A 23,474-nucleotide genomic window follows, 5' to 3' on the forward strand; every position below is an offset into this window, starting at 1 on the left:
AGGGCTATTTCATTCCTTGAAATTCATCCAGTTTGCTGGGAATTTGGGTATTCCAGATACTGGATTTAATAACCTGTAAGAATGTATGTGGGCCCTTGTCCAAAGCACTCATACATGAGGATGGAAGTTGGGGTATCCTTAAGAATGAGCAAAGGACTCTTGGATACAAGCTCCAGGTTTAAGACAAACTTCTTCTGGGACTCCACCTAGCTGTTATCTTGAAGCACAGGCTCTTTAAAACCTCCAGACTAGGTAGGCCAGGGTCTTGGTACTGAAGGATGTGCCTGGGATGAGTGACTCTTATAGTTAAGTAATTCCTTTTTGAGTAACAGAAATAACCAGCTCAGTTTTTAGCTGCTTGGATCTGGTCATTTTGTGATTCAGTAGCCAGAAATATAGTTTCATGCAAGTAGAGCCGTAGGCTGTGGCAGACCCAATGACTATCGAGTATGCTGGCTGAGAGTGTGGGCTCCAGAGCCCCACTTCTGGGGTTGGAAATCTGGCTTCACCACTTGCTAGCTCTGTATTTCTGCTTCCCATTTTCTGCAAAATGGAGATGATAAAAGTACTTATCCTGTAGGACCGTCATGAGCATAAATAAACAAAAAGCACTCATAACAGTTCTTGGCAAACAGTGTTTATTGATGGTTCACCAGATCAACATTGACATCCTTGGGAGCAAACGTACTCTGGAACACAGAACACTCTGAGTGTTGCAGTTATAGACAATTAACTGTGAACTCAGAGACAAGCAGCAGAGCCATAGTTTCTCCTTAACAGAGAGAAGGGCTCCAACTCCCACTACAGAGAGTGTAGGGAAAAGTCGGCAACCTACTGTCTCTATGGCAACCTACTACACCCAGCAGTATCCATCCATTTACCTCTCCCCAACATCACAGTAAGACCAGGTGTGGAGTTGAATCTCCTGGGTTCAAATGCTTTCTCTACCTCAAGGGAGGCTAATCACATGCTGAGACCATCAGAAAATCAGATACCAATACCTTTTTGGAGGTTAAATTTTATACTTAGTAAAAATTCAATAGTGAACATGGGATAAATCAGAACTTCGTGGAACTCCCATTTTCTAGGTGAATTTCTGTCTAAATTGTAAGTCATTCACGGAAGATAAGCTCCACAATTTTTTCATTGCTATGGGCTTCCATCAAGCCCTGACTCTTCCTCTATTTAGTTTTGTGACTTTAGAAGTTAAATATCCCTAACGGGTTCATTTCCTCATCTATGAAATGAGGGCAATAATAGTACCTACGTCAGAGGTCTGTTGTGACGATTCCATGAGATAACTCACAGAAAATACCTCCCACTATGCCCAGGACATACTGACTGCTCATTATGTGTCAGGTGTCATACTGTTCTCTCAATCAACAAATACTTATTGAGCACCTGGCAAAGGACGCTAGTGAAATAAAAGGAAATTATCCTAGAATTGAGAGAGGGATGTGCTGATGGGATTCAGAAAAAGCCATTCCCTGGGTCAGTTCTCTGCTGAGGAGCCACTCTACTCTCGACAAAGCTCGGGGGATGATATTCAAAACAACAAAAATATGGTTTAAAAGCAAGCTGGAGAAAAATGGCGAAGTGTACACCCCATTAATCCTGGAGACGAACCTCTTTAGAACTCTACTTCACCAAAGAGTTGGGACGGGTTGGAATGAGATGATGAGAAAGCTCAGGCGATGCTGGGTTGTGGGTTCATTAAGTGACTGTGGGTTATTTTGGTCCACCACACCCAGTAATCCGGTTCCAGAGTGAAGCCTGTCATGTCCGTGGACCTCTCAGAACAGAGCAGCCAGTCGCTGTTTGTGCTAAGGACAACTAGCTTTATGGACTTGGTAGGGGTGCTCAAGCGACTTTTACCTTTGCTTGAAACAAAAGTGCTAGAAGATGGAACTAACCAAGAAAACCAAACCCTAATAGCTTTGTAACATCCAGTTTGGGTTTATACCATCTCTCCTGAGCTGACACATTCCTTGGGTCAGGTTATACACAAGAATCCTTCCAGAGGTGAGAGAAAGGATACAGGATGGGCTAGGACCCCCACCACTGTCATCGATACCGTGAGTGGGAACAACATTGATATTCATTATTTACTCTTACACAGGGACTGAACGCAAACCTGAAGGTGGTCTACTCTGAAGTGAGATTCAGTTTTCAGGTTGTCCACACTAAACTGGACAGACAGGCCACTATGAGACAGGCAAAAGCTAAGGAATACCCTTCCATGTGTGTGCATGTTGTGGTGCATGACACCTTCACCATCATCAAACAACAGACTTTTAATCCTGTTGTCATGGATAAGAATACAGACACACAGAGAGGTTAAGTGATTTTCCATAGAACCAAAGCTAGTTCAGGGCTCTGTCCATTATACCAGTCTGTCTCTCTTCCAATTAGAAAACTTCTCAAAGCAGAAAAAATTAAGAGCTTTGTTCACGGCCAGCAGGGGTGAGGGACTGATATCGATGACTATGGTAATCCAGGGTTTTTAGAACTACTGGTCATCAATAGAAGCCAAGAGCCTGCAGGAACTCAAGATGCCAACATGAAAAATCCTCCACTAGAGGACCAGGATGGTGAACCAAGTCTCTTGGTGGGAGCAATAGTATAAGCAGAGAAACAATACAAAGAAGTACAAGAGAAATTTCCTGAGAAAGTTGGTTTCCTTTTGTCTTATGACCTTAACTGCCTTCCTGGAGACAGGTTAGGCAAGAGGATTCAGGCTCCAGGTAAACCAGGCCAGAAACATGGGTGGTGGGGCTGGTGAGTGATCATTCCTCTCTACACTTCCGCCCCTTGCTGCCCATCTTTTACTCCTTAGTACGGACATACGCCCGCATGGGGTTTTCCTGCCACTGAGGCAGACAGGCCAGGCTACCAGCCACTTCCTTCTGGACAGGCCAGCCCCAGGCCTCAAAGAACGGAGCCAGATTCTTCTGCACCTTTTCAGAGAACTTCTTCACCCACAGATTCATCTTGCTCGTGTTGTCATTGGGAATGCCCAAGAAGGTCTGGTACTCAGCAAAGAGCTGGGTGAAGGGCTCCCACCCAAAGGCCTCCTGGAGCTGGGAAGAGAAGGAAGGGGCAGAATGAGGTATCCAGTTTACGAAAGTAACTGCAACACACATGTTCATAAGTATATTTCACTTACAGTGATTTCTTCCCCTTATTCATTAGCTTTACTCCTCTTATTTGTCACTATCTCCCCACCCGACCCCTGCACATAAATACAATCCCATTGGCTCATTCCACCTCTTGGCCACAAAAGCCATACCCGCTAAATCTAGCAGGGAACTTCACGGGGAACCTCATGTCTGAAAAGAGGCAGATACTCGATAAATGATAGTTACTGTTATTATCTTTAATTTAAAAAACTATATCCCCGGATCCTAAGTGTTTTCCTGGGCATCAGACAGGTTCAAGACTGACAGAGATAAGCAAACCTCCCATCTTACATTTTGGGGATGATGGAGGGAAAGGAGGACAATAGAGCTGAATTTTGACAGGTGACTTGACAGGTAACAGACAAGATGTTCAAGCACCTTTCAGCCGCAGGAAGGAAACATGGGGAGGCGCAGAAGCTGCAACAGCAAGATGTGTTCACAGCGGGAAGCAGGTTGGTATACTGGAGGAAAATTATGGAGGTGAAGAAACTGGGAGATGATGGAGGTGTTGGTGCAAGTCTGATGATGAAGGGCCTTCTATATCCTGCTCAGCAGCTTCGACTTTATCCTAAAGGAGGATAAAGGAGAACACTTTGAGAGATTTAAACATGGAATATTGAGAGTATTTTGGAAGTAGTGTGGAACATGGATGGTAGGGGGTTGAGGTAAGGTGCTGGAAGAACTGAGGAGGCTTTTGAAATAGACAAGAAGAATGAGGACTTTAGGCAACAGCAGGAGGAACGATGGGGAGCAGACCTCACACAGGTAGAGAAAGCAGGTGTCTGCCTGTCCTGACACTGGGTCTCAGACTCCGAGATGACAGGTCTCTCTATAGCTTTTACAAAATGATATTCAATGCTTCGTGGTGAGTGGGTAAGTGGGTAGGGAGTAGGGCAGAATTGGAGCTTTAGCATATACTTCAATGGCAACCTACCACTTACCACTTAAGGTCTGTTTCCCTGCAGACCCTCAGGCTGACTGTACAAGAAAACAGAACTGGTGCAATGCAAAGTTATCTCATGGACTGGGGCTGTCTCACATCCACTCTTTAGAAAATGAATGAAAGAAAAAAAAAAACTCAAAGAGAGGGTATGGAAGTGCAAAACCCAGAGGCTTGTCATTAACTTCTGATTTTAGGTTCTGGGTCCATCATTTAAGTGTGATATTGGACAGGCTGCTTAAACTCTTTACTTAGTATGTGCCTCTGTGAAGAGTGGGCAACCACTGCTATCTACAGGGCTGTGGTGGACATCATCGGAGATCTGACATGGAGAACAGCTTTGACAACTTGAAAACATTAAAATTCAAAGTAGCAGTGGGGAGGGGACAGGGATTGTGCTTATTCCACAGGAAGCAGACTGGCTTCAGGGCCTTGGCGTTCTCCCATTGGGTTGCTGGGTTATTCATTTATTCGTTCTAAAAACATTTTGGGTTCAAGGGGGTGATGGAAGTCTGAGAACCTCGCTAACAGATTTATCATCTACGATGCCTTCTCGTAAGGCAGTTGTCGTAGACACATCACTGTTTGCACGAAGGGACATGACACTCACTTGACCCATAACACTAAGGCGAGGAAAAACAAAACAAAGCAAAACAAAACAGTGACCATTCCTGGAGCATGGATTAGGGGACCAAGGACAAAACCAGTGAGAGGAAGAGCTGAGATCAACCTTGGGCGTGTCTGACTCAGAGCTGCTGTTCTTGATCAATACACCAACAGCCTATATTTCTCTCTACTTATTTTTTTTCATAATACTTTTCATTTCCTCTTACTTATCATCACAAAATCATAGGAGGCGAGTGGGACAGTTGTCATTATCTCCATCTTAAAGATGTATAATCTGAGAAGCACCATCAAGTAGCCCAGCCTCCCGTGTCCAGGGGAGGGATGGGCCCAGGCTGGTGTGGGCAGTGAAGGAGCTGGAGAGCTCCTGGGATCCAGGATGCTACATGACGGAGGGGTCTGGGGCCCCCATCTCCCTGAATTTCCACTCAGTACCTGGAGATATGTTTCCAGAGCTGTCCACACATTCCACTCATGGAGGGGGGCTCCCTTTCCCAGGTGTGTTTTGATCCTCTTCTCTCGTTCTGGAGGTCTCAGAGCAGTGTGGGCCTGAGCCCTGGGGATGCCCAGGACCGTCTCATGCACATAGACTGACCAGAGGTTGCAAGTGGCCTCAGTGGTGTGTGGAGGGAACTCCCACCCGTGCCGCTGCTGATTGTGGCCCAGTTCGTGGATGGCGCCCCACAGACCTCTGCTTCTCATGCCTGTCTCATTGATGAGCTCCTGCACCGACTCCAGGTGGCACATGATGGGGTATCCTGAGTGCATCCAGCCTGGGAAAGAAGAGGGAAGAGATGAGACACAGGGGAGGGTCCACCCAAACCCGTCTCCCCTCATTCCTCTCCATTGTGTAACTTTTCCTCAACATCCTGGTTGCCCGCAATAATTCCAGAATCTCTATGCTGATCTGATTTCCACTTGGTCAGAAACTGAAGAGTCCCTAGCCCCCTTCCCTGCCTTTTACCCCAGAATTATGCAATCTCCTCACTCTGGTCCTGGAGAATATAAATACACTTTACATAGTCATTCTCACTATAATTCAATGCTTCCTTTTTTGTGTGTGAGTTTCCCTTGCTTGCAAGTTTGCGACATTCTGTCCTGTGTCCAGATTTGAGATCCTTGAGGCTAGAATGGTGTCATTCCTCCTTCTCTTACATAAACCACTGTTGTCCAGATTTATGCTCTTTAATAGAGATAATGCTGTCCTTTTTTATTTTTTATTTTATTTATTTATATTTTTTTTTGTGAGGAAGATCAGCCCTAAACTAACATCCATGCTAATCCTCCTCTTTTTGCTGAGGGAGACCGGCTCTGAGCTAACACCTATTGCCAATCTTCCTCCTTTTTTTTTTTCCCCAAAAGCCCCAGCAGACAGTTGTATGTAATAGTTGCACATCCTTCTAGTTGCTGTATGTGGGACGCAGCCTCAGCATGGCCAGAGAAGCAGTGCGTCTGTACGCGCCTGAGATCTGAACCCTGGCCGCCAGTAGCCGAGCGTGCGCACTTAACCACCAAGCCAAGGGGCCGGCCCACTGGTGTCCTTTTTAAAGATAAGAAAACTGAAGTCCCGAGGAATTTTCTCCATGTCAGAACCAGAGCTCCCTATTTGTCTTTAGACGTCCTTCTTTCCTCTAAACCACTCAATACCTAACATAAACCTCTTTACTCCCTCTTTTCATTGCCAACCTTGACTTAGGTTGGAAGGAAATATTTCTATTTTAACCTTTCCTTGAAACAACCCTCACTGCCATCTGTGAACTCCTAGTACCCACTTTTCTGATATTTTTCTACCCTCCTGTGAAATCTCACCTGTAGATGTAAATGATTTACCTTTTCACATGTAAACATCTTTGCATCCCCATCAAGGCCCATATCTTTTCTATCTTTTTTCCTTTACTGGTGAAATTATACCTTACACATATTTCACATTAAAAAAAGGCAAAATATGGGGCCAGCCCTAGTGGCATAGTGGTTACATTTGGCCATTCTGCTTCGGTGGCCCAGGTTTGGTTCCTGGGCGTGGAACTACACCACTCATGGCAACCGACATACAAAATAGAGGAAGACTAGCAATTGATGTTAGCTCAGGGTGAATCTCCTCAGCAAAAAAAAAAAAAAAAAAGGCAAAATAATAGATAAATTATGTCCACTGACTAGGAGCACCCCCCTGGAGCACCCACCAGCTGAGATCTGCACGTCAGCAACAATCCTCTCAGGACGGCGGAGAGGGAAAGGCTGGGCCGCCAGCTTTGCTATAGCCCGCATCATCTCATCCCAGAGGCGGAGTATGGGCTCCGGGTCCTCAAGGGCCCGGAGGTTTGCAGTCGGTACAGTCAAGATGATGTTGTCTGTTGCCAGCTCTCCCCAGGGAGCTGGGCTCTCCTGGATACAGCTCTTCCACTCCTTCAGGGACGTCTTACCTGGAAATAAATATCATGATCCTATCACCCCCTTCCCCAACCTCCCTTGAGCTGAAAAACACAACTTGAACTCCAGGAGGAGGACCCTGAAATAATGAACCATTATCATGTGGGTCTACACGCTAAAGTGAAGGACAGGCCTCCAGACCCTTCCTACTGTTCTGCCCTGAAGCCTCCATGGACACAGGGTGTTCCATATCGCCTGCTTCCACTTTTACCCCCCTCCTTAGCAACCAGCCCATAACTACCATGGCATCCCCAGCTCTCCCCCTTCCCTCAACATTCAGTCCACTTACCCAGCTTATAATACGGGGCAGGCACAGCCCTCTTGATGGTGACAGACACGGGGCCCAGTTTACTGTCCTTAGGCACGATGACATAGAGAAGGCCACCCCAGAGGCAGGAGACCGACCGTTGGGTCCTGTCTATACAGCACCGGTGAATCACCACAGGGGCTCGAGACAGCTTGCTGGCCTTGGTCAAGTCATCGGTGTGGCACCCAACCTGCACCTGCAGAGGTGATTCCACTATGTGTCAGAGGAACCAGGTACCCGCGGTGTGCATGTGGGGTTGTGTGTGGTGCTGTGTGGATGGAGGGTACTGGAAAAACTCCAGCTTCCCCTTTCTATGAGCTATGCGTGGAAACCTAAGAAATTTCAGCACCTCAAAAGTCATATGGATTGAAAGAGATGTAGAATCACTTTTCCAGGGACTTAAACAGCTTACACAGTGGATCATCGTCAGACAGACCAGGCATGACCCTGAGGCTGATACTGACTAGGGTCCCGTGGTGCCTCTGTACCAGGCAGAACCCGGGATCTTGTACCAGGGACTAAACCAGTGCAGTGATTCCGATGCTGGGAATGAGCCTCAGGGGATCCTGGTCCGCCCTTTGTGCACAGACAGGAGGCCGTCCAGAGGCAGCAGGATCTGGCCTGATGGAGAGAGGACGGATTCCCTCTTCCCTCTCTGCCCAGTGCTCCCATCTGGTCAGATGGATGTTTTGTCTGGAGTCTTGGACTTGTTCTTCTCAGGTTTCATGTAAGCAAGCTCCCGAAAGGAGGCTGACACAAGAGAGACCCTAACTGTGGTCGAGAGTGACCTTCAGAATTGAGGCAGGAAGAATTTTAATTCTGCACGTGGAGCCTATTTCTGTGAGTGATCGGATTAAGTAGACCCTTCAGGTGTCAAGAGAAAGAGGTAAACCCAGAACGGCCGTGTGCTATCAGGGACACGGGCGAGCTTCTGAATACGCAGTAGGCGCTCCTCGCATCTGGTATCTCTCCACAGCCCTGTCGGGAGGTAAAAATCACCACACATGGAGATCCTAAGGCTTAGGTTTGAGGACTGGATCTGGTGTCAGGAGCTCTGGCACCTTCGGTCACTCCCTTAGGCTCCCTGAAATGTAGCTGCTTCATCCGTGACATCTGTAAAACGGGAGGAACGACCCCTTCCTGTGCTCCTGGCAGAACCGCCATGAGGCTGAGGAGCAGGCAGCACTGCGGTTTTGGGGTGTTGGCAGTGGGTGTTCTGGCCTTACCTTCAGGCCAGCGGAGGCCGCAGCTTCAGACACCGAGACTTCTGCACCGTGTCCATTTAGGAGGTAGAGCCCAGTGCTCACCCAGGAATCACCGTCACCTGACAAAAGCCAGAAGAAAGGCTGAGTTCTTCACCCCAACTCCACTCCACCTGGAACTCAGCCCCTCCCAGAGGTACAGCCCGTCCCCTGCACACCTCAACTCATCCATGCTTCTTGTACTCATCCCTCCTAAACCCTAAGCAGAACCTGAACCCCCATCTTCCTGAAAGTACCTGATAGAGGATGGAGCCGGCCTGCCTGAGCTTCAGTGTCCCGCAGAGCCCGCTAACCCACCTTCCCCAGGTCCCAGTGCTCTGGGCACTCTCTCCTCACTCCTCACCTGGGTTGCTGGCATTGATCTCCACCGTGATGGGGTGTTCTGAGGGGGTCAGACTGGAGCTGCAGGTCCCGGTCCCAAGCCCCTGCGCCAGCTCGGAGCAGTCAGTCCCGGAGCGCGCCAGCTCCGTGGCCAGGTGGAGCACGGCAGCCTCACAGGAATCACTAGCAACCGGGTTTTCCCGGCTCACGGCCGGGAGGCCTGACAGGCGCAGCATCTTCCTCATGAGCCGGTGCAGGGATGTATAAGCAGGGACCCCCTCTGCAGGAATCTGTAGGAAGGCTGCACCATCCACTCCCAGTTTTGCCAGCCAGCTCTTTTCCAAGTTCCCACCCCCATGGTTCAGCGTAGCGTGGAATTCAGACAGCGCCTCGCGGAAGTGGTATCTCCGCATCTCGGGGGTCAGAACAGGGAAACAGCCTGGGTCGAGAGTCCGAGGGAGGATGCTGAGGCCAAAGCAGTTGAGGACAACGTTCCCAGGGAAGCCAGCCAAAGCAGAGCGGCCTGGGTTCTGGGAGGCCCACCACCAGGCCTGGCCCCCGATCAGCAAGCCCCCACCCTCGGCCACAAACTCCTGCAGCTGCTTAGCCTCCTTGTCACTGTAAGCCGCGCAGCAGTAGACACGCAAGTCACAGGTCAGGTGGGGCTCCAGACTGCATTTCAGGCCGTGCTCCGACAAAAGGGCACACAGGTTTTTTACACGTGTGTTCACCCCAACTTTGCCTGTCTGGCCTCCAGCCAGCCAGCGCACAGCATTGAGCAAAAAGGGCCCCATCTTGGGAGCGCAGAGCATGCCCTCATGGGCAGCCAGGACCACTCGGCCCTTGCCATAGCGGGCAGCTGCCAGGAAGCAGCCAAGTGAGGCATCTAACCCGAGAGGGAAGGCCAGGGCCCCGTGCACCAGCAGCTGCGAGGGCAATCCCCCCGTCTTGATGTCCAGCTCGGAGATCCCTTCCAGCAGCTGCTGCTGATCCTGCCTGAGATCCTCCCCGCACCTGGAAGGTGACACGAGGAACCAAGGGGCTAGTCAGTTAACGAACCACTGAAATGAGCTCAGTGAATAGAGAAATCTATGTGTGGGCACCAAGACTACATAGTTCATGCCCAGCTTGTCATTCTTACTAATAACACTTAGGATTTAGTATGTAATACATTTTATCCAGTCTAAGGCAGATTTTTTTCACCTTTCAACAACTGATGGCATACCATCGTTTAATTGGTAGTGTTTGCTCTTACTGACACATAAAACAATGGTGCCTCTTACAATCGATGTTGTCCTAGTTTTGATGAAATACTAAAGAGTGAGGTGGCAGCCTTGTTTGCACATCTTAAAATCCACATTCTCCAAATGAACACTTCCAGGGCTTCTTCCCATGTTAGTCAACTGAGTGTGGATATTCTGGCTTAAATCTCATATGTTTTTAAATAACTAAACATATAAATGAATTACGTTAGAAAAATAGTATCTTATTCCTAGAGAAAGTATCCTACTTATAAATTTTTCAGAGATAATTTTATGCAAAGGAAGGCTGTGAAAAACATTAAATTGCACACTCTGTGTGCTAGCTCTGACCTAGGAACACATTACAAGCAAATTGTTTAATACTATACTCGAAGATTCATACAAATACACTTTTTAAAATTCTCACTTAAATATGATGCATTTGCTACTCTTTATTGAGAAATGGTCAAAATGTAATATATTAGAACCAGAAGACAAGGGTGCAATATTTCCTAGATTCTGAGGACAAGAAAGTGAGAGCCTAGAAAGCTGTACTCTGTCCATTTGTGGTGGAAATATGACAGAAAAACGCAGACATTCTCAAACATGATACTTGTTTAAAAAATGAATTTTCACAGCTCACACACAGCCACAGATAAAGCAACTGAGATGATCCACATCAAACTTTTTTTGTGTGTGTGAGGAAGACCAGCCCTGAGCTAATGTACTACGCCAATCCTCCTCTTTTTTGCTGAGGAAGACTGGCCCTGGGCTAACATGCGTGCCCATCTTCCTCTACTTTATATGGGACGCCGCCACAGCATGGCTTAACAAGCGGTGTGTCAGTGTACGCCCGGGATCTGAACCTGCGAACCCGGGGCCACCGCAGCGAAGCGCGGGCACTTAACCACTTGCGCCACCAGGCCAGCCCCCACATCAAACTTTTAAGAGTGGCTACCTTGTCCAGATGTTTCAGACTGGGGAGGGTGGTGTGGGATGAAAGACAATCTGTCACTCCCCTCTATATATTTCTGTATTGTTTGTACTTCTTTCATAATAAACTTGAATATCTTCTGAAATATTTTTATAAAAAGATGAAATGTTCCAGGGCCAGCCCAGTGGCGTAGTGGTTAACGTCGAGCACTCTGCTTCGCTGGCCTGGGCTTCGCGGGTTCAGATCCCAGGCACGGACCTATGCACCGCTTATCAAACCACACTATGGCGGCCTTCCATATAGGGTAGAGGAAGACAGGCACGGATGTTAGCCCAGGGCCAATCTTACTCAGCAAAAGGAGGAGGATTGGCAACAGATGTTAGATCAGGGCTAATCTTCCTCAAAAAAAAAAAAAAAAGAACTGTTTCTCAAAAGAAAAATGAAGAAGAGAAGGAAGGAGGGAGAGAGGGACGGAGGGAGAGAGTTAGGACAGACAAGCAAGCATAGTTGATGGGACGTCAAGTAATCCCTAACGGATGGTTTGACAATATTATAAGGATAACGTTAACAATCTCAGATATTTATTTATCAATATTTAAGTCTGGAGAATAACATAATGAAAGTAGCTATTATTTAATGAGGCTTAATATATGCTAGGTATTTATACATACACATTATCTCTTTTGATCATTATAATAAATCTGAAAGTTACTATCCTCACTTTACAGATGAGGCTCAGAAAAGTTAGGCAATTTGCCCCATGTTTCTTAGCTAATAACTGGCAGGGACAGGGAGGAGATCCAGGCTGGCTCATCTCTAAAGCCAGTGTTGTTGTCCACACACCAGGAATCTCTCACTCAATTACTGAGTGTTCGGATGAAGCCCACAACCGGGTATACGGCAAGCAACAGAAGTCTTTTGTGCAAAAGAAGCTTAACCAGATGTGAAGATATGACTAATACTGCATTTATGGAAAAGGAAAAGCATGTGTTCCTTCAGAGCTGCAAGTGCAGGAGAAGGCGCTGAGGAAGAAAGCAGGGGAGAAGTGGTGGTGTTTAGGTAACACACCAACTCACAGCTGAGCAGACAGGTGGTCGGGGCGAGAGCTTTTCGAAGGCAGCTTAAAAATCTCACAGCAATGATCAGAAAGTTCAGTGTGAAGTGAGCTACTGTCATTTTCACCACACACTGGCCTTGTCTATTCTGTTCCCTGTGGTGGCTAACTGACTTATTTTACCTGAAGTGTTTGGTTCTTAATTTGTTTTCTTCACTCTGAAATTCCCTTTTCCATCTCATTCTGTCCCTCGTTTTATTTAACATGCATTTTTTTTTTCATGTTATTAAATATGTTTTATTTTCTCAAGTACTTCAAACAGCAAACAAGACAGACTTATAAACCTGACAACAAAAATCTTTCTAACTCTTCCACAGCTCTCCTAACTCTAGTAAATATGAATTTATAAAATGAATAGATCAGATACAGTTAAACATTTCAATATCTCCAAAAGTAAAGTAAAAATTTAGTAACAGATTCTCTTAAGCTTTAAGCAAATGTAATTAGATAAAACCTCCTTACATTTTAAATTAAAATCTCAAGTCTAGATACCCTAGAATGTCGGATTCTCTTATGGGTCTCTGACTTTTATTTTATTTTTTTTTTTTTTCAATTCCTTATTTTGCACTTAATTTATTGTAAAACATAATACAGCCTAGTATATACAATGTGTATGTACATTTTAAAGATTAATAACATTGAAAAGAGATTACCCTTATACCCATTGTTCAACTTAAATAATATAACATGCATTTTTAGAAAGTTCTTTCACGGCTGGAAACATTCTCAGGGAATCTGCTTCTGTTCACTGTTCACATTTTTTTCCAGGTGTGATTGATTCTGTTATCTTTCCATACTAAATTTCTGTCTCTCTTATATTTCCCTTTTAAATTTACTATAGTATTTTCATATGGTTATTATATAGATTTCTTTTCACAATCACCATGGGCAGATCTTCTGCATGTTCTGATATAGCATGGGTGAATTCTCCTTGATATTCTTTCTAAGCTACCCAGGACCAGTTTGTTTGTACACAGACACCACATCCATCCACCTTCTAAGATTATATTGACGTCTGTATATTGCATCATTCCACTTTATCACCTGAGGTTCGTAGCACTAACTGAAGGGCAAAGATCAGCTGGGGCCTTCTATTGTCCTTGCTGGGGCTGGTCCCTTCACTCTTTGGGGACCTAAAACTAGGCCTACTCCACCCACCCAGGCACGGAATGCACTTGAGGGGTTCAACCCTACCACCATGTTTGCAAGATGGCAAACTCTGGCATCCCTTTCTGCCTCCACCAAATCCTGAAGTAGCTTTGTTGCTTTTACATTTGAGGGTATTTTTTTTCTTAAATGTCTACTCATCCAATTTGTTCATTCTTCTACAAAGAGAAGGCATTAATGATAATTCTTGGATTTATGGTTTCAACTGTTTTCTTTCAGTTGTGCATCTGGGGTGGGGGTGGTGTCAGGAGATGCTGCCTCCTGCACCACACATCAGTCACCTGTCTCTCCCACAGGCCAGTGCTCAGCAATGTACAGCATCAGCATCAAAACCTCCACCTTCAGCCATTCACTTACTATTTTTCATTCATTTGGGCAGATTTAGCAGAGAGGGCGATTCTGAGATCTAGCCTCATTTCACATGATCTTCACACCTGGAAACTCTCTACATTTATGGATCTCGAATATGAAAACAGGAACAGTGCCGCTTACAAGCTGGGAGTCCTCAGGCAAAGACCCTGCCCTCTATGGGACTGTGGTGAGGATCGAATGAGATAACATGCAATTTTCAAGAGATGCATGAAGCTAAGCTACTAGTATGTATTACAGTACTTTTATATGAGCAGCTCCTAATATGTTCTAGACCTTGTAGGCTACACCATGTGTAAGGGTAATGAGCTGCCCATCTTAATGTTTTCCCCAGCCTCTTCTGTGTCTTGGTATAAAAGCAGCAAGTGCCTTGGATCTGACTTTGCATATTAGAGTAACTGCAGTGTCCTCCTCAGGCATACAGACATAGGTGTGCAGTGAGCTCTCACCCTTGGGGACAGGAGGTGTGAGAAGATCTTTTGTAGGTTTTTAGAGACTGCCCCTCCCTTTGGCAGGCAGCACAATTTCCTTAAGGAGCTCCAGAGCCTTCAGTGGGGATTTGAAGTTAGTGACCCTGCCTGGTCAGTCCAGGAGCCTTTGACCAAGATTTGTAGGGAGGAAAGGTCACTGAAAACCTCAAAGGGGACGTCCCCGTGAAAAAGGCAGGAATGTGAGTTGGAGACCTAGGCTCAATATAAGGGCCTCTTAGACCTTAGAGATGACTGGGTCGCTCAGCTCCAGCTCAGTTTTCAGTATGTAACCACAACTAGCAAAAACGATGTTTAATGATGGAAAATATGTAAAGGTAAAGATTTGGGGGGATAGTACAAGAAACTAAAAATATTCAAATACTTTAATGTCATACTGTTGGAAAAGTTTTACAAATAAATAAAACTGGCAACGTGGAAAAATTATTTTCATACATTACCTGAACATCCATAACACTTCTGTACAACACATCTATACAAGTAGAGACTTAAGTTAAACACTACTGTAATCCCAGTGCCTAAAATAGTGTCTGGAATTTAACAGGCACTCAATAAATTTTAGATGAAGGAAAGAATGGATATATAGACATGTACTAGAAAGAGGGAAAGAAAATTGATATGTTAAGGAAATTTGTTTCTTTAGCCTTTTTGGGGCTGAATTAACAAAACAATATAAGTGATGTGAAGTCAGGGAAAGACAACTTAATGTGATGTGAGCAGCATTTTTCTATTGTTTAAGGGTTTATAAAAAGGCAGAAAAGTGATGTAAAAAATGTTTTTTCAGGTTATAATTATAGACAATTTGGAGATTACATAAATGTTTAAAGATGAAAATAATAATCTATCAACCTATCACTAGAGATACACTATTAATACTTTATTTTCTTCTGGTGTATTATATTCTGCTTCTACACGCACACATGTTTTAACAAAGTTGTCATCATTTGAATATAGTTTTATATCTTAATTTTGTCTATTATGTCATGAATATTTTCTTATTCCTTTAGGTAGTCTTTGAACACATGATTTTTAATGGCTGCAAAATTATTCACTCTATAACTGGAGGATATACCATAATAATTTAAGCAATGTTCTGTTTATTTAATAGTGAAAATACAATTAAAAATATTTGCTATTAAATATTTGCCTCATAGCCCATTTTCTCCTTCTGTCCAATCCTCTTCCTTTCCTTCCTCCACAGGTGTTGGTCCAGCGAGCACTCCCTAATAAACCTCCTGCACACTAATCTCTGTCTCTGAGTTGGCTTCCTGGGGAACCCAATTCTGGGGAATTTGGAAATCTTTAGCAAAATTACATTTACATTTCTCCTTTGACTTGGCAATTCTATTTCCAGCGATATCGCAAAAATATGAAGATATAAGCACAAAGGTATTCATTGTAGTATACATGTAACAATAAGACTACTAGAAAAATAAAAAAATACCAGAGACTCAAATGTCTGTCAGTAAAGAACTAACTGAACAAACTATAGGGCATCTATACCTTGTAGTATAACAGAATATATAGTGCATACCTATATACTATTATGAAGCCATATGTAGGAAATAACGTTAAGTAGAAAAAGTAAGGTGGAGAAAAATATTTACAGTAAACTACTGCCTTATCTAAGAAAGAAAAGAACACTAGTGTGTGTGTGTGTTTATATATAAATAAACAACAGAGTAAAAATAAATTTTTAAAAAAGGGAGACAGGAAGGAAATTTTATGAAGGGGACAGGGATAGAATATAGGCTTCTTAAGATTTTACTCTGGATCCACATAACTATTTTACATAATACATACATAGAATAAAATAAAATTAATTTACAAAAGCAATTCTAAACAGCAAAAGTAAAATAATCAAATGAATCTTCATGTATATCCACTTAGTGGTATAACCACAAAGAGAGAGTCATTATTCTAAGTGACTTTAAAGGATGATAATTTGACTTCATATACCTGATAAAATATATCATAAGGATAAAAAGAACTGAAAATAATCTTTGTGCTGGCAATGGCACTGTTATTTTGCAACTGTTATGTGTGTATTGTGGGATAAAGCAAATGAGTCATTATGTTGCTTTCTTACAGAATAGGATTTTTCATCATAGGAAAAAAGGAGACACAGATGTAAGACTGTTGATATTAAATAAAACCCTGTAGCCCTAAATTTGAACGGGGGTGGGAAGCTTTTTCTTGGTAGGCCAGATAATAAACATTGTAGGCTTGTTGGCCACATGTTCTCTGTTGAAACTACTCAACTCTGCCATTGTAGCTGGAAAGTAGCCACAGACAATATGTACACAGCTGTGTTCCAATAACACTTTATTTACAAAAACAGGGGGCTTGTCCACAGGCCATGGTTTGCCAATTCCTGCCACAGAATCTAGACCTAACTTCCAATTTACAGGAAACAGAGGGAACAAAGGAATATATTAAATGACACTAAACGGATGCAATCAGCAAAATTCAGACAAGGAAACTTCAGTTTGGACAAAGTACCCAGTTTCTTCAACAAAAAATCAGCAAGGGATAAAAAGAGTTGGAAAGGAAACTCATATGAGACATAACAGCCGTATCAAGCAATCAAAATATCTAGGCTTTAATAAATACCAATTCCAACAAACTTTGAAAAAAAATAAAGACAATCATGGAAATGAATGATGACATTAAGGAATTATTAATTCTTTTAGGTGTGATAATGGTGCCTTGTGGTTATGTTTTCAAAAGAGTTTGTATCTTTAGAGACACATATTGAAATACAGATGCAATGATATGATCTCTGCGATTTACTTCAAAACAATCTGGGGTGAGGCGGGAGTGGAGCCATAGATGAAATTAGATTGACCATGGCTGGCTGTTAATGAGGTCGGGCAATGGCTGCATGGGACTCACTGAACCTTTCTCTCTACTTGTGTATATGTTTGAAGTTTTCCATAATTAAACGTTAAGACAAACACAAAATAGACCTCAGATTCAGTGGCAGAGATGAAAAATGTGACTGTAGATGAAGAAAAACAGGTTTAGTTTGCTGACAGGAGTCCTTTCACACAATTAAGAGGAATTAGGCTGATGGGGTTTAACCTGTTCGTCCCTTAGAATAAGAATCAAAGACAAGGCAGAGTGAATCAGATCCACCCCGAGGTCTCTGAGGAACCCGTCACCTCCCAACCCTCTCAGAGGGAAGTCCAAGTGCACCAAGGCTCGGGGCTGAGGGCCCAGGAACTGCTGGCTGCTCCCTCAAGATGGTTACGCCCTTCCTTGTAACAGAGTCTTGATTTCCTCAGAGACGCCAGTGTCCAATGAAAAATGTTCAGCCCCTCAGACCATGTGGCAGTTAGAGTTGGCCATGTGAGCTAGTTTTGGCCACTGAAATATACTAGGAAGTCTAATGGCCAGGACTTCCAGGAAATATATTATTTTCTGAATTAAAAAGGACATATTCAGCAGGTGTATCCATTCTAGCTTATTCTGGCCTAGGTGTAATTACAGTGCCTGAAGTAGTAGTGGCAATCTTGTAACCATAAAGATAAAAGTGACACACCATGATGGGAAGGGTGGGGTGAAGGGGCAGAGAAAGAAAGAGAGAGAGAGACAAGGACAGAGAGAATGAATGAATGAACCTGGGACATCATGGAATCACTGCCACAGGCCTGACTATCCACCTGGCCTTACGTTACATGAGAAAAATAAACTCCTACATGGTCAATTCCCTATAGTAAGGCTTCTGTTACATGTGGCCAAACACAATTAGTCACTGATTTAACAAGTTATCTCAAACCCCAAATATCCAGAATTAAACTCCTGATCTCCATTATAAATAAGCCTGACCCACGGACTGCCAGTGCTTAGATGACCTCACCTCACCCCAGCCCTCATTCACTCAGCTCCAATCACAATGGCATCCTTGATGCTCCTGGAATGGACCAAGTGGGCTTCTGCTTCAGGCTTTCACTCTTGCTCCTCGGTCTGCCTGGAATCCTCTGTTCCCAGATGTCCATATGGCTCAATCCCTCACTTCCTTCAGGTCTCTTTCGACATGTCACCTGACCAGAGAAGCCTTCCAAACCGGCTATTTGCTTGTTTGCACTCATATCCCCTCCTCACTCTTGTCTGTCATGCTCTGTGTTACAGGATCTGCATTTCCCGGGCTCCCTTGTCCCCAGGCTTCTGGTGGGCTCAGCCCATGGGAGGCAGAGGTAGAAGCTCAAGGCAAGAAAGAAGAAGGAGCCAAGGTATGTGTCTCTCTCTTCAAGCTGTGTCTCTGGCAATCATTGTGTCGTCTCTGAGCCTCCAGGCCCCATAAGACAGCCCCTCCATCGGGGGTCCCAGCTCCTGCTGGAGAAGCCTAGCATGGCACCGGCTTCTGCCAGGTGGCTGCAGCACCTGGGCTCCAGTAACACCACCACCTCCCTCCGTCTGCCCTGCTGTTGCTAATCTCTATGCTACTGTGCTGTCTCCTATGTAGGTTTTCAGCACTGGCATCACCTGTTTAGTCAATTCCTCATATCAAATCCCTTCTATGTGAAACACCAATTCATCATGACTAGGCCTGATTGATAAGCCTTCCCTAATGGTCCAAAATAAAATATCCTCCACTCCTCCTGTCACTCTATCTGCTTATCCTGCTTTACTTTCCTTACAGCTCTATCAACACCTGATAGAGGATGTGTCTGTTTCCATAACTGCCTAATTCTCCACTGGAATATAAGTGACTGATAGTCCATGGGTGGAATCTTAAATCTAATGCATCATGAGATGAAAAGGCATTTTGGATTTTGTACAGAGGACTGACATGAGGTACTTCTATTTCAAAAGGAATCCTGTGATTGACAGTGGACAACAGACTGTAAGATGCAAGGGTTGAGGCAGGAGACCAATCAGAGGGCTATTGACATGAAAGATGAGAGACTCAGATGAGAGATGCCAGTGGCTCAAAGTAGTACAGCTGGAGTTAGATTCTAGAACCAACAGGCTTGGCTAATCCACTGAGTATGGAGTAGAGGGGAAAAGAGGAATCAAGATTTTGGCTCTGAGCTCCTTATTTGTGCTCACACAAATAAACAATGTTCTTCCATTTATTTAAGAGATACTGATATGTACTCTCCATCTCCCAGGCATTAGACATGGGAGACAGAGCGGTGAATAAGACTAGCTTTTCTATTAGGTCGATTGTTGCTTCGGCCACAGGAGGGGGTAACAGTGAGGCCCTAGCCCCTCTTGGGCCTTGGTGCATTTTAATTATCGTTTTTGATTTGTGGTGGTTCCAAAAGGAAGTGGAAAATCACGTGTATTAAAGTAGAAGCTCACTGAAGAGGGGATCAAATCTATTGGTGACATGTGTCAGACTCCCCACAGGGGCACATTACTCACCTGACGTGGAGTGGCATCTTGGGCACCTTCTTAGAGACCTTGAACCGGCCTCTGTCCCCATAAGTGTCGGTAAAGTACACTCCGGCCACACTGGTCACCTGGTTCCCGGGGAACTTGGACAGCACCTTGTCACGACCATGCTGACTGGCCCAGTGCCAGGCCTGGCCCCCCATGAGCAAGCCCCCTCCACGTTTCACAAACTGGATCAGCTCCGCAGTCATGCTGTCATTGTAGGCATTGATGCAGTAAACCCCCAGAGAATCTCCCGGTTCTGGCTGACTCTGTGTCTCAACCCCAGAGCCCTGCAGGATGTATCCCAGTGATGCCAGGGATGGGTGCACTCCAACAGGAGCCCCGGGCGAGGGACAGAGCCAGCCCACTGCATTGAGAAGAAATGGGGCCAAGCCGGCATCCAGCAGGTAGCCCTCATGGGACACAACCACGAGGCGGCCTTGGCCATAGGAGGAGGCGGCAATGAGGACCTGGCCCTTGTCATTCACCATCACTGGGAAGGCAGCCTCTCCAGTAAGAAGGAGTTCACAGGGGACAGGGCCTTTGGGGATATCCCAGCTTGTCACTCCATTCATGAGGGCCTCGAAAGCAGCAGCAGGAGTGGTCGCCATGTTTCAGTCACCTGCTGCAGGGGAAAGCAAAGACTCAGCTTGGTCAGAACAGACGAAGGAATGAGTGAAAACACAAACAACTAAATGCATTCAGACGAAAATCGCTTATTGGGCCCAGTGGGCGCCAAGCACTGAGGGTACAGCGAGGAACATAACCGACAAGGTCCTCGCTTGCATGAATCTAATATTTTAGAAGGTGAAGGAGAATAAATAAATAGGTCAATAAACAGATAAATAAAATGCAGCAATTAGTTATTGTTATGATGAAAATAAAACACAGTGATGTGACACGGAGCGACTGATAAATTACTTTAGAAGGGGTGACAGGAAAGGCCTCTAGGAGAAAGCGACATGGAAGCTGAAACCTGACATTTAAGTTGAGCCCCAACAAAGAGAAGCCACGGTGGCTGGACAGAACTGGGCAGGAGGAGCGCGACCTGGGAGAAGCGCGGGAGGGCCGGTCTGCAGGGCGTGGTAGATTAAGGTGAGAGCTGCTGTGCTGGAGCTGACTCAGTATCTTATTTCTTTGGAAAAAGAGGTCAGGCGACCTTTCAGAAACCGCATTTGTTCTGATAGCTTTGACTGAATGAGTCGGAAACGCCTCCCAATTTATCATGTCTGCCTAATCGAGGAGGTCCCGACCTCTACTTGGGTGGCTTTCTGTAGTTTCTGTAGTTTCCTGAAATCTTCTAAAATTTGGTGTGCCTAAGAGGAAGCTCACTGTTTCCTTCAAAGCAGCTCCTCTTTATAAATGGAGAACTGAGGCTTAAGTAATTTATCCAAAAAAGAATAATACATCCCTTGGAGGATTGTTTTTGAAGATTAAGAGAATGCATGAAGAACACCTTGTCCTGGGCTGGGTACACAGTGAGCACCAAGAAAACTAGAGTGCCTGTCGCTTTGCTGCCCTTTTCTAGCTTCCCCAAATGACGAGGGCCATGCAGTAGATGCTCTGGGTGCCCCATGCCACTCCCCCTTGGCCCACCCCTGACTTCAGCAGCTGCCATAAAGGACGTTACTGGGCACTCGACACCTTCTCACCTTAGCAGGTGCACAGGGCAGCCCTGAAGTGGTGGTGAGTGGGCACCCAGATAAGCTTCACCCAGTGGAGGGCGACAGGGCTAAACGCCACATGGCTGTCCTGAGGTGCATTCTAGAGCTCTTTAGAGGGTCCCAGAGGAACCGAACTCCAGGTGCCCACAGTGGTAAACAGCTCAGCCACAGTCCCTTCCTTCAGGGGCTTTCCCTCCTTCCTTGTCTGTCCTCCCCACTTCCTGACTCTGGTGTTCTGGGCTCACTTCCCACTAAATAAACTACCTGCGCTCAAGTCCTTCTACCAGGCTTTGCTTTGGGGAAGAATCTCAACTAAGACATATCAAAGCCTGGGCTACATTTGCCTCCTTCCTTCCTCTCTCCTGTTTCCATACCTGGTCAGCCACCTCATTTTGTCCATCTTCTTTCACCCAATCTCTCAAACATCTGCCCCTTCAATTTACATTCATATGTAGATGAAACCCATGTGGCTTTAGTCTCCAGGACGTAGTCTCATCTACAATCTTCCTCAAGCCATCCTATTCTCATCTCTTCCCTGATAAGAACCCTCAAATTTCATCCACCCCCCTAAGGTAAAAGCTGAGGGCCTCAGTCTGGATTTGAAGGCCTCCGGGATCTGGACTTGCCCTTGTTTTCCAGACTTCTTTCCTGCTACATTCTCCACGACATCTCCAGTAGGCCTGGCATCCCGGAGCATGCCCTGTACTTCCTGGAAAATTCCAGCTCCGTTTTTTTTTTTCTTTAACTTCCCTTCCCATCTAACACCTCTTTCTTAAAAATTGCCCCCAGGAAAGTGAATTCACAAAAGAGCGCCGATCCCCACCTGGAGCGTGGAGCACGGAGCATGTGGGTGAGTCATCTCAGCCTTTGGTTTTAGGACTGGGAAAAGGTAGGAGAGAGGTGAGGAAGCCTGGGGCCAAGATCATGCTCAGGACCTCTGAGATGACAAGGGAAGTCTTTCACTAATCTGGGCCTCTCTAGTTTTACAGGAAAAACAAGCAGAAAACCCCGGAGATGAGTAATATGTCCTTGGAACGCTGACCCCAACTCTCTGTAACTAGGTGCGCGCGCGTGCAGACACACGCACACAACTTTGTCAAATGCTTGACTCACCAAGTTCAAGGAGGCGACAGAAAAGTGTTTTCAGACATATAGCAAACAGCGCCAAAGCGGCGAAACGAAAAGAAACAAAAACCTGGACCTAAGAAGAGAGAGACACCCCGATTGCCAGGAACGTTCTCGGGCATGCGCCTGGCACCTCGGGGCGCACCAGCGTCGCCAGGTGCTTGGCCCCCGCCCCACCCCACGGACGCGCTCGGACTGGAAAACTCACGCTCGGGTCGCCGGGGTCCGCGGGGCTGGCTGAGGCGCTGGGGCTTCCGCAGAGGTGCGGCGGGCGGTCCGGCGCCGGCCGGCGGGGCGGGGCGCGGGCGGGGCGCGGGGGCGGCCCCACTCCGACCGGCCGCATCTAGGGCGGTGCGCGCGGCCCGGCCTCGCGGGGGAATCCCTGGGTCTGCGGCGCTTGGAGCTGACACCGGCTCCCCCAGGCCCTCCTGGTGTTCCTGGGGTGCGAGAGGGAGCTCTGCAAAGTTGCTGTCACTGTTGGCGAGGAGAGCAAACGCCAAGTCTCCAGTAAACCAGATTCGGGGCAAACAATCCTCCAAAAACAACGTAACCCACGGCCGAGGGTCCGCGGCGGCCCCACGTGGAATCGGGCTCCCTCCCCTCCGGCCCTGGGGTGCGGCGCCCGAGAACCGCGCCTGCCGCGTCACCGCGGCCCGGCGGCTCCTGCGCTGAGGGGCTGCCCCCTGGTGGTCAGCGCCAGGCCATGCACCCCGTGCCGGGGAGGTGCGCGGCGGTCCAGGGACCTCGCCCGAGAGAACCGGGTCTGGGAGTGTACACAGAAAGCGTGGCCCATTGTGTTCCCGCTGGGAGGGAAACGTGCCTGTGACATCACCAGACAGACACGTCCACGCATGGCTGGAGAAGTTACAGCTAAGGCTACAGAGTGGCTGCTGCTTGAAATTCTCCCTAAGAGCGGTGGGTTGGTGA

At 46.2% G+C, this 23,474-nt stretch overlaps 1 protein-coding gene across 3 annotated transcripts; it reads right to left on the bottom strand.

The window, feature by feature from the left end:
* Positions 1–621: 621 nt before the first annotated feature.
* Positions 622–22,865, bottom strand: TCAF2 (TRPM8 channel associated factor 2). Of its 3 annotated transcripts, none has more exons than XR_015552461.1 (9): positions 22,756–22,865; positions 19,747–20,383; positions 9,083–10,074; positions 8,704–8,801; positions 7,460–7,673; positions 6,924–7,163; positions 5,179–5,516; positions 3,558–3,747; positions 2,954–3,080 (listed from the first exon to the last, which is right to left on the bottom strand). XR_015552461.1 is itself a non-coding variant. In XM_087432069.1 (8 exons), exons 2-8 carry the CDS (start codon positions 20,367–20,369, stop codon positions 2,826–2,828), a joined length of 2,760 nt encoding a protein of 919 aa, XP_087288195.1. In that variant the 5' UTR covers positions 20,370–20,383; positions 22,756–22,857; the 3' UTR covers positions 622–2,825. The 3 variants fall into 3 exon arrangements, 1 of the variants encoding a protein (XP_087288195.1); XR_015552462.1 differs by having other exon boundaries at positions 3,037–3,080; positions 3,471–3,747; XM_087432069.1 differs by lacking the exon at positions 3,558–3,747 and having other exon boundaries at positions 622–3,080; positions 22,756–22,857.
* Positions 22,866–23,474: the final 609 nt, after the last annotated feature.

This window comes from Ceratotherium simum, chromosome 1 (genome assembly GCF_057802395.1).
Source record: "Ceratotherium simum simum isolate JZ-2026a chromosome 1, ASM5780239v1, whole genome shotgun sequence".
In the NCBI taxonomy this organism is placed as follows: domain Eukaryota; kingdom Metazoa; phylum Chordata; class Mammalia; order Perissodactyla; family Rhinocerotidae; genus Ceratotherium; species Ceratotherium simum.

Excerpts from the sequence above, each read along its gene's own strand:
- TCAF2 (XM_087432069.1), bottom strand. The coding sequence starts at position 20,369 with ATGGCGACCACTCCTGCTGCTGCTTTCGAGGCCCTCATGAATGGAGTG. Across the intron at positions 8,802-9,082 it reads GATCAATGCCAGCAACCCAG|GTGACGGTGATTCCTGGGTG; the intron begins GTGAGGAGTGAG and ends GGCTTTTGTCAG. Across the intron at positions 5,517-6,923 it reads TGACGTGCAGATCTCAGCTG|GCTGGATGCACTCAGGATAC; the intron begins GTGGGTGCTCCA and ends CTTCTTTCCCAG.